This window comes from Mastacembelus armatus, chromosome 1 (assembly GCF_900324485.2).
Source record: "Mastacembelus armatus chromosome 1, fMasArm1.2, whole genome shotgun sequence".
NCBI lineage: Eukaryota > Metazoa > Chordata > Actinopteri > Synbranchiformes > Mastacembelidae > Mastacembelus > Mastacembelus armatus.
Window position 1 is genome coordinate 10559237 of NC_046633.1, and position 11093 is coordinate 10570329.

The 11093-nt window shown below is 40.4% G+C and overlaps 1 protein-coding gene across 5 annotated transcripts in view; it reads left to right on the top strand.

Annotated features, from left to right (window-relative positions):
* slit2 (slit homolog 2 (Drosophila)) overlaps positions 1-9175 on the top strand; it is a 134943-nt gene extending 125768 nt beyond the window's left edge. For all 5 annotated transcript variants that reach the window (XM_033325227.1, XM_026303065.2, XM_026303066.2 and 2 more), the window contains 8 exons: positions 1184-1277; positions 1939-2076; positions 2422-2662; positions 3546-3676; positions 3771-3925; positions 5115-5469; positions 5630-5844; positions 7332-9175. In XM_033325227.1, coding sequence (XP_033181118.1) covers positions 1184-1277; positions 1939-2076; positions 2422-2662; positions 3546-3676; positions 3771-3925; positions 5115-5469; positions 5630-5844; positions 7332-7588 — 1586 coding nt within the window. In that variant the 3' untranslated portion in view covers positions 7589-9175. The remainder of the gene's footprint in view (positions 1-1183; positions 1278-1938; positions 2077-2421; positions 2663-3545; positions 3677-3770; positions 3926-5114; positions 5470-5629; positions 5845-7331) is intronic.
* Positions 9176-11093: the final 1918 nt, after the last annotated feature.

An 11093-nucleotide genomic window follows, 5' to 3' on the forward strand; every position in this document is an offset into this window, starting at 1 on the left:
TAACCCAAGCATTTGATGCTGTAACTACTATTTACAGCATAGTACAGTGCACGTGGGAGTGATAAAAATATAAATAAAGTACAGTGACCAGTACAGTAATGAAAGAATATATCACCTAAAGCAAGAGTGTGGCTCTTTTTAATAGTATTTTTTGGATAACAATAGGAGTACCTGGCACAGGAGACTTTGACTACACAGAAAATACATGTAAGGATCAGTTATTATTATTCATTTTGGTATGTTGACTAGAATAACGAGGATAATAATCTCACCAGCCTTATTTTGTCATTTTTATGTCCCACAACAAAGGAATGCAAAACAAAAACAACATGCAGTCTTCTGCCTGCAACCTAAATATGTAATTAAAATAATCTAATCGTTTTTTATTACCTTGTCACATGATTTACATAGTAAATAACAAATTATTAGTGACATAAGAAACAAAAATGTACTTCATCCACCTACTTTTCCCACCCACACCTCTATTACAGAATATAGTCACGGTCTTTTAGATGTAACTCACCAGTTCTCCTTAATGGCAACTGTTACCTCTTTAATAAAGTTGTTTAAAGAAGCTTTATTTCTAAAACTAACAGGCTTTAAAACAAGACACTTACTGTTTAATTATAAAGAATGTGAGGGTTTACATTTAAAAATTTGATTTTTTTAAGCTAATATCACTGCTTCTAAATAACTGAGGTAGTTACGGCTGAAAAAGCACCGAAATGCACACACTCCCATCATTTCATGCACGTCCTCATTGATTCACAAGTGAACATGTAATTACTCCCAGAGTGCACGTTGCACTGTCAGGAGTATTGGTTTATTCCCTGATGTCACATCAGTGATTCATTTGGAGGTCAGGGTTTCAGGAACATCGGGATACACTTGGGAATATCATCGTCAGCAATGGGATCATTTATCAGACCACTGTGTTGGTCCTGGCTGCAAGAGAGTCATCCATCATCAGTGCACACATCCATGCAACACGGACACACACACACACACACATTTCTGTGCACGGACACACACATATACCCACATGCATATATATGTATATATGTATAAGCAGAGACACAATGTAAGCGTTGAAGTGTTTTATATTATCATTGTAATTTAACTTACTACTTACTGTAATTGATTTGTGTTTGTGTCTGCATATTTGTCCTGTGTGTGTTGCTAGGGGAGCTATGTGAAGAGAAACTGGATTTCTGTGCCCCAGAGCTGAACCCATGTCAACATGACTCAAAGTGCATTTTGACCGCACAGGGATACAAGTGAGTAGACTTTCCACACACATACACATACAGTCATGCATGTAGACACACCTGCACCTAAAGGCACGTACACATTGTTTTCTTATTTCTCTCCCTCCCAAGGATTTGAGTACTAACATTTTTCACACTGAAATGAATGACTAGCTGATTTTTTCAAGCATAGATACACGTGTGTGTGTGTGTGTGTGTGTGTGTGTGTGTGTGTGTGTGTGTGTGTGTGTGCGCGCGTGCATGCATGTGTGCATGTGTGTGTGTTAGAGAGGTGTTGGGAGCATGATTTTGGCTCTGCCATAAAGTTTCCTGTCCAGATTTTATCTGAACTTTGTTTTTGCTCCCTTGTAATGTGCACTGTGGTTAGCATTGTGTGCCTGTGGGTGCGTATGTGTGTCATTGTGTGCTGCTGCTAAGTTGTATAAAGTTATGAGCATATCATGTCTGGAAGACAGTGTTCTTCACCAAGCATTGGGGGGTGTTTGTCATGTTTTCCATAAAATAAATGTCTTCAACACAAGCAATTAGAACAAATCTCCCCACAGGCAGTCACAACTTGTTTAACCAAAGAGCAGCTGCGTCGCTGCAAAGAGGCAGACTGCAGGATAAAGTTTAGTATCAACAAACATTTATGTATCTCTGTCTGTGTTTGAATGTCTGTACACTGCAGATGTGAGTGCACTCCAGGCTATGTAGGTGAGCACTGTGAGTTGGACTATAACGACTGTGAAGAGAATAAGTGTCAGAACGGAGGTCAGTGCATTGATGCCGTTAACGGATACACCTGCATCTGCCCAGAGGGATACAGGTGAGGTGACTCTTTATTCTTTTGGTCAAAAGACATGCAGGTTAGGTGAACTGGTGACTCTAAATTGTCATGAGTAAGTGTCGATGTTTGTTAAGGGTCAAGGGTCAAGGGTTAATCAGACAACCAATTTCAAGCAAAATTGAAGTCTCCAGACATTTATTTATTTAGTATACTGAAATTATATAAACCATTAAGGTTTTTACTACAAGATCTTTGGTGTTCCCAAAAATATATTAGTCTATTTAGCTGCACCTCATACTTAATGGCTCACGTCCTACGTATAATCTAAAAGAACACCATGTCAGACACAATTACTATGTGTGTGTGTGTGTGTGTGTGTTGCAGTGGGTTGTTCTGTGAGTTCTCTCCCCCGATGGTCCTTCCTCGCACCAGCCCGTGTGACAACCATGAGTGCCTCAACGGGGCACAGTGTGTCGTCATGGGAACAGATCCCCGCTGCCAGTGTCTCCATGGCTATGAGGGCGAGCGCTGTGAGACGCTTGTCAGCGTGAACTTTGTCAACCGCGAGTCCTACCTGCAACTTCCCTCCAATCTCTTGTCACCACAGACCAACATCAGTTTGCAGGTTTGCACTCGCTCAGTAAAAACTCATGTACGGTAAATAAGTACGATTCTGAGGTAATTCAGTTTCGTACAACATAATACATTTTTAAAAATGCAGAAAAAGAACAGTCCAAAAAGTTAATATTCATTTGTATGACAGAACTACCTAACTAAAACTATTTAATTTTACAGAGTATTTTAAGCTAGCACCATTACAGTGCCATAATTCTGCCAGTATTACATATATATCTATGTATATCTAGCTATACTGTCAGTCACAAGGTTTATTTTTCTCTACTTGTACTTTTCATGCTTTAAAACAGCTATGATCAATATTTTTATCATAAGAAAATCAACTGACTATCTGAAATGCTATTGCAGACTGCAGGTTTACCAAATCTGCAGCTACCCTCAGCTTTATGGAGCTCTGTACAGTTACAGCTTATTGTTCAGCTGTCCAGCCCACAACCCCTGCTCTCATAACACTCTCATACCTGCCCCAGCAGCCAAGAGAATTAACAACTGATTAGTTACCAAACAGCAGAGGAACATTTAGCAGCAGCCGTTAGAGTCAGAGAGCCAGTATTCTATAATTTCTGCTTGTGTATTAAGCAATGGTTTCCTAGAGAGTTTGTCAGTTTGAAACGTAATATGCCAGTGTTGTGTTTACACTTTGTTTTTTTTCTGCCACCAAGTGGCCAAAATAATTATTGAATGTTTGCGTACCTTTTGCTGGTGATGCTATTAGTATGGATTTTAAATGCAGGGGAGAGTTTTGCACTGTTGTATTAGTACTTTAACTTACAGGAAGTAAAGGATGAATGTGAATGATACTTTCACCACTGGCAATAACGCCATTTACATAGACATATTTGTTTTGTTTTGTTTTTGTTTTTTTTTTTAAGATTGCTACAGATGAGGACAGTGGGGTGTTGTTGTATAAAGGCGACAATGATCACATTGCCATGGAGCTATACAGGGGACGGCTCAGGGTCAGCTATGACACCGGATCATACCCTCCTTCTGCTATATACAGGTACATACAGGCATACCAACGCACTGACTGACACTGCAGTCACATGATGGATGGTCCAAATATATAGACAGAATCTTTCAATTCTCTCCCTCAGTGTGGAGACAGTGAATGATGGCAGTTTCCATGCCGTGGAGTTGGTAGCATCAGACCAGACTCTGTCTCTGTCCATCGACGGTGGGCCGCCCAAATCCATCAACTCCATCAGCAAACAGTCCACGCTCAACATAGATTCTCCGCTTTATCTCGGAGGTAAGGACCTGAGCACTGTGTGTGCGTGTGTGTGTGTGTTTGTGTGTGTGTGTGTGAGTGTGAGTGTGTGTCTGTCTGTCTCAAGACAAATGCACAACAGATACTTCAGTGCTCCACTGCAGATCAGAGAGGATTATCTGAGCTCTTTGCTGCATAGATTTATGTATTCATGAGGAAAATCTGTTTTATGTAATAAAGGTTTAAAGTAAAAAAAATGCACTTAATGCTGTGCATCACACAATAATTTGCTTTGGGAAGAAATTATAAAGAAAGTAATTATGACATGATTCACATTGCTGGTTTTGTATCATTAATATATCAAAATAACAGGATATCAGGCAGATTTATAACGCTTTCTCTTCTAATGTGTCCTTGTGTGCCATTGTACTTTTGAGTATTTACCGGTTCAGTGCATTAATTGTCACACAATACTCTGCAGATCGCTAAAAATTAGAACAAAGGCTCAGATAGACTAACTTAAAATCCCCGGCACAAAACATCAAACCACAAGTAACCTTGATGTGCATTGTGATCCTGATTTGAAATTCTAAATATCACTAAAAGTACCTTTAATCATCTTGAGAGTTTTTCCAAAGTGCAGCCATTTTTCTCATGGAAAGACAGAGACTAAAACACCTTTTTATCACTATCATGATTAGTACAAGACTTTCTTAGTGGAGTACCTACGAAAATAATAAACAGCAGATTATTTACAACGCTGCAGCACATGTGCTGACAGACCAGGAACATGGCACGGAGTATTCATTTTTAGTCTGTTCAGTGGTTGATTTATCACTGATTTTAAGCCTTTGTGTTTGACCTTCAGATCTGTCAGTGAACTAGATTATTCTGAAGTCTAAATGCACTTGAGTATATTGACTTATGTTTTATCACGTCTCTTAGTGATCATGTCTGATCATCTTGCACAGGCATATTAGTTGTTCCACAGGCTAAAACCAGTTTTTAAAATTGATCTTAAATATAATAATACTAATATGTCTGTTGTTATTACAGTATTTTTGAACCCTCTCCTCATTATGTTCATTATTACCTGACATTGCAAAATGTGCACAAAAATATTGCACAAAAACTGTTCTATAAATAACATTTGATTCTCATTTATTTTGTATGTATCTGAGATATTTTTAGATCTCTACTCTAATCCCTAATTGCTGATTTCTTCCTCCAGGGATGCCAGAGCGTGCCTCGGCCTCAGGGGGTCTTTCGGCTCTGCAGCACAGCTCAGTCGGACATAATGGTACCAGCTTCCATGGCTGCCTTCGTAACCTATACATCAATGGGAAGCTCCAGGACCTAGGGGCCGGGCTGGGGGCGGGGGTTGCAGGCTCTGGGACTGCACAGAGCACCACCAGACAGTGGCTGGGACACGGGGTGGAGCCAGGCTGTCAGCCCTGCCAAAGCGGCGCCTGCATTCAGGGTAACTGCCACCCAACAGGGCACCGGGGTTTCACCTGCACCTGCAACCCAGGCTGGACGGGAACACTGTGTGACCAGCAAGTGAACAACCCCTGTGATGGCAACAAGTGAGTGGCTTTTGTGCTACAGTATGTGTATGAGTTTAAAAGTACAGTCAGTAAAACCCCAGGATTTTTGGTTGTTGAATCCAGACACAGAGTTATCTGGAAGATTTCTATATCTATCAACATCTTTAACTTCCATGTGCACCCCTCTGCCGCCCAACAGGTGTATACATGGCACATGTCTTCCAATCAACTCCTACTCTTACTCCTGTCGCTGCCAGCCTGGCTTTGCTGGCGTACTCTGTGATGAGCAGGACCAGGATGCAGCGAGCCCTTGCAGCCTGACCCGCTGCAAACATGGCAAATGCAGAGTGTCCGGCCTGGGCAAGGCATACTGCGAGTGTAACAGTGGATATACAGGAGAGGCATGTGACAGAGGTGAGAACTATCTTGTTTGGAGGGTGTAGTTTGTAGAAATTATTTCTTGCGTGTACACTAAAATCACTTTTTACCTTCTTTTAAAAAGAAAGTGAACATCATTCTCTTAACATAATTTCTTCTAATTTTCTGTTTTGCTATTCATTTAAACTCTCTTTGCAGTGTGCATGTTCGTGTCTAACAGTGCCCTGTGTCTCTGCATTAACACTTCTAACCTATTGCTTTTTTCAACTCAGCATCTCCTGAGCTTCCTCTTAATCCCACACGGGGTTTTACTCAGGTGAGACTGCCTGGTCACGTTTTACTGCCAGCCTCTTTTTCTGATTTTACTTGGTTCCTTTCCATTGCAACCCCAAATAACTCCATCCACTGATGCTGCTTCACCTCTTGTTCACCTCAAGAAACATGTTACTAAAGTCATTTTTTTCCCCTTCAAATTATGCACTGCAGAAATGTCAACTCAGGGAAGCTATTTATTTTTTTCTCATCCTAGAAAATCTTGTCAAGCACCATTTACACTAGAGTATTAAATGTGTTTAAAGGGAATTGCGCTTGATTTTTCTTAGTAACATATCCAATTTATTTTTAAAGTGGAGCTGGCAAGAAATTTTCTCCCTTAAAATGAAAATAAACACATTTTCTGTGCTAGATAATGAACTGTGCTAGATTCTCTTCATTACATAATTATTTGCTTATTATTCATTGTGCCAGCCATGAAGTTCATTATCCCCATATGAGACTTTTTCATCCATTACGTGGTTTATACCTTCATTCATTCATTATCTTTACCCGCTTAGTCCTAATTAGGGTCATGGAGATCCATCCATCCATTCTCTATACCCAATTATTCCTATTTAGGGTCACAGGGATCTGCTGGAGCCTATCCCAGCTCTCTTTGGGTGAAAGGCAGGGGTACACCCTGGACAGGTCACCAGTCCATCACAGGGCCACATAGAGACAAACAACCTCACACACTCACACTCACTCCTATGGGCAATTTAGAGTCACCAATCAACCTGACATACATGTTTTTGGACTGTGGAAGGAAACCAGAGTACCTGGAGAAAACCCACACAAGCACAGGGAGAACATGCAAACTCCACACAGAAAGGGTTGCACACCCAGGTTTCAAACCAGGAACCTTCTTGCTGTGAGGCAACAGTGCTAACCACTAATCCACCGTTATGCCCTGGTTTCTACATTTTCCTTAAAATCAATCAATAAGTCTTCATCAAGAGTGAAGCCTAATGGGTTGGTTTGGTAAATTGTATGTCTGCTTACCTTCCACACCTCACACATGAGACTTTCTCCAAGAGAATGAAACACTCCCAAATGAGGCTTCATGTCTCTTCGGCACCTTTCACTGTCCTCTTCTTGTTCTCTCTGTGGTCCATTGTCACCATCAAGATCACTTTTGTCATCATGTTGTTGCCACCTCAGTAACAGCATGGATAACTTGTAATCTTTCTGGTCGTTCATACCTGCAGAGGTGGCCTGTCGAGGGGAACGGGTCCGAGATGTCTACCAGAGACAGCAAGGCTACGCGGCGTGCCAAACCCAGGAGAAGGTCTCCCGTCTAGAGTGTCGAGGCAGCTGCCCAGGGGGAGCAGAAGGACAGGGCACCTGCTGCACCCCCCTCCGCAGCAAACGTAGGAAATACACCTTCCAGTGCACTGATGGTTCCTCTTTTGTCCAGGAAGTGGAGAAAGTGGTCAAATGTGGCTGTACAAAGTGTTTCTCGTAAAAAAAGAAAGAAAAAAAAGACCACAGTCTTGGCAGATTTCCTCCTCTCCAGATATGTTCTGTGTCCTCCCGTTGTCCAAGATTGTGATTCCTCCTGACAAAAACCTCCACCCTTCACAATCCAACCTTCTTTTTTAAAAACCCTGAGAAAAGTATAAAAAAAAAACAAAAAAAAAAACAATAGAAACAACTAAACATGAGTTCCTTTTTTGTCAGTGCTGGACTGATGATTGATGCTTCCTCGGTGGGGATGTTGAATTGTATTGTAAAGTACAAAAACAGACTTATTTTTTATTATGAAGTGGAGAAAAAGACAAAAAAAACACACACACACATACACACACAAAAGCGTGGACTTTTTCCTTCCATCTTCTTCTTTTGGTTGGTCATGATGACTCCACTGGTGTGCCACACTGTCTCTTTCCTGGAGGACTGACCGGTCACTGACGGCTGACCGCTTCCTATATACTTCCTGCTTCCTGACCATGAGTTGTGTGTTTTAGGAGTAACCTTACCTGGTAGTACCACAGACTCACCACTAGGAGGAGCTGCATTAAGGAGAGGGCAGCGGCAGTGATAGCCCCCTACAACACAACAAACCACCACAGTAGTGTGCAGTCTCCCTTACCAGACCTCCTGAACCCTGTGAGACTGTGTGCACAATACTACACACGGCTGTGCTCAAACTTGTGGTATTTTATACAGCTACTGAACAATACACAAACACACACAACTACAAATGCTCTCACCTGTAGAAGAGTTATCCATATTACCTGTCAGGTTGAATACACTACTCTCTGTTTATCCACCCCAAGTCATGGATGACAAGTATTTATTGTATCATAAATACCTGTGCTTATTCAATAGATCCCCCATGTATCGATCTGATTCTTTTAATATATATTAATTTATATTTGTCCTTATTTTTGTATTAAAAAAGACATAATCTGTCAAAATAGCTGAACTAACAAAATGGTGTCCTTTATTTTGGTTGAAGAAAAGTTGTTTTTTTTCTTCTTTTTTTTTTTCTTTTTTTTTTGATCCACTGAAACTATTGTGCTTGCCAGAGACCTTAGTTACATTTTAATCTGCAAATGTGACGTGAAGACATTGTATATTTTTGTCGCGTTTCCTGGGAGTTTGTACTGTGCCATTACCAGAAGGTCTTTATATTAGAGTATAAATGTATAGATAATTTCCCTACCTATGTATTTCACAAACAGATCTTGTGAGTAGCATTGACCCTAGAGGATGCTTAGAACTGTTTTTACCTTTTTAACAAATTTACGCTTAAAGAATACTGTGACTTTTTCTAAATGAAACTACTTTGTTAGCCCCTTGGTCTCCGATGTTAACATGTTGCTGCTAAGTTTTTGTACCGTAGACTTGGATCCAGATCTGTATGTTATATAGAACTTCCTGCTCCTACTGTACGGGGGGCACCTTGTGTAACAGATAAATATGACCCACCCGCCTCCACACATGTGCATTGTGCTTTATACCACCCAACCCCTTCCCGTTCGCCATCCCCCAGACTAATGTCAGTTCCCTGACTGATGTTTGTTTATTAAACACAATATTTACCTCACACTTCTCACCTTTGCCTTTTTTTGTCAGAGGTCCAGGTCAGAATTATTTCCTCTCTCACGCTGAAGAGAATAATGAAGCACAGCAATATGAACCATAATCTTCTATTGTTCTTTAAAGATATCGTGCATAGCATGGAGAATCCAGCAGGAGCTTCATCCTCACATTTACCTTCTTCTATCTGTGCTCTCGACAGTTATTTAGCTTTCTTCTGTGACCTTTTATTCCTGATCCCATATGCTCCTCCACACTTTCTCAGCATTGTTGAGGAAACATTAGAGCGTGAACAAAAGTTGTAATGCCAAAATACTCCACTCCGACTATTTTAAATGATGAATCTGGTGATATCTGATTTTTTTACCTGACAACAAATCTTATGAAAGGACCATAACAATAAAAGCTGCCACACTGACTCCTTTGTGCACAGTATTAGACAGGTGGCCATAATCCAGCCATACAACGTATGTGCAGATTGATATTTTTAATATTAACTTCATATGATATTTTGTTTTTGAGTGTAAAGGGTGAATCGATTTTGTCTCTAAAGAATTATTATTGATAAATGTTAGAGATAAGTCCCGTCCTAGTTAGACTGACCTAATCAATAAAGAACTCAATTTTTTTTTACCTGTTTTTGCTTTTCAGTGATATTTAAGGTAATTTGTTTTCTGGTGCAGTCACAATTTTATTATGTCCAGCTATAAAAGTAATACGGGTGTAGGCGGGGTTGACCTTTTCACAGTTGCTGATTGACGTGTTTGTGTGACCCTGTTGTTTCAGGACACGAGGAGAGGAAACATTTGGATGGTGCGGTAAAATTGAAAGGAAGTGCAACAGCTGACGATTAGTCAGTTAGATCAATAACACGTTAAAGCAAATACCCATAGGAAGATATAAATACATCACAGTTGGAAGAAAACAAGTCAGGATTTGGTTGTAGTTTAAATTAAGAGGAAACAGGACATTTTTTCTACAGGAATAAAACGCGTCTGAGCAGCTGGATTTTATTGTCAATGGAGCTGATTATACTGAGGGTTTCTCTATATTCAAATACAAACCACGCTGCCTGCGGGAACCCCCGAGAAACACCCACGGTAAGATAAAATGCTGTTTCTTATTAAATACACCACCTCTTTACAGGTGCACTGATTAAGATGGTTTTCTGTTTGTCAGTGTGTTAAAGGAAATAACTTGTTAAATTTGCATTTCGACTGCTTACATCAAGAACTCGGTGATTGTGAGAGACGTGACGGGCTGTTTTTGTTTGTGTGCGTGTTTTGTTTGAGTTTGGTTGCCTTTTGCTTTTCTATTAGACTATTTAACGTTAGATCTGTGCATTTTACTTTGAAAGCTTATCGAAGTTCTGCCTGTTAAGTAAAAGTTAGAAACTATTATTCATGGGTTCATGATCATCTAGTTCATGCTGGCATAAACATGAGTATTCATGTTTGTTCAGTTGTGTTGGTGTGCTCACCTGAAGGGCAGGGTGTTCATGGAGACCTTTAAGAGAAATTAAATGTCTTGGTCTTTTTATTTATACATACCTGGGGACACCTTCTGATGTGATGCCTTTAGGGCCCCTGGTGGTTTTTCAGTTCAGTTTTGATAGACAGGTGGATAGATTAGGTGCATGTTAAGCTGCTCACACACTGATAATCAATGCAAACCTGTTGTGCCTGGAAACTGAACACAAATATTCAGCATCTAAATCTGCTTACTTCATCTTTCTGACTGTGCATAAAGGTGTGTTAAGATTTTACACAGTGTGTGATAATGTGTGTCTCAGATCTACTACCCCCGACCTCTTTGTTCCTCACAGACCTTCTGTTGTTATTCCACTGCCTCTCTACCCTGTGTTGTCAAAATACTGCCCATCAATTAGCCACTCTTCCCACTAGGGGCAGGAAATTTATACAAAG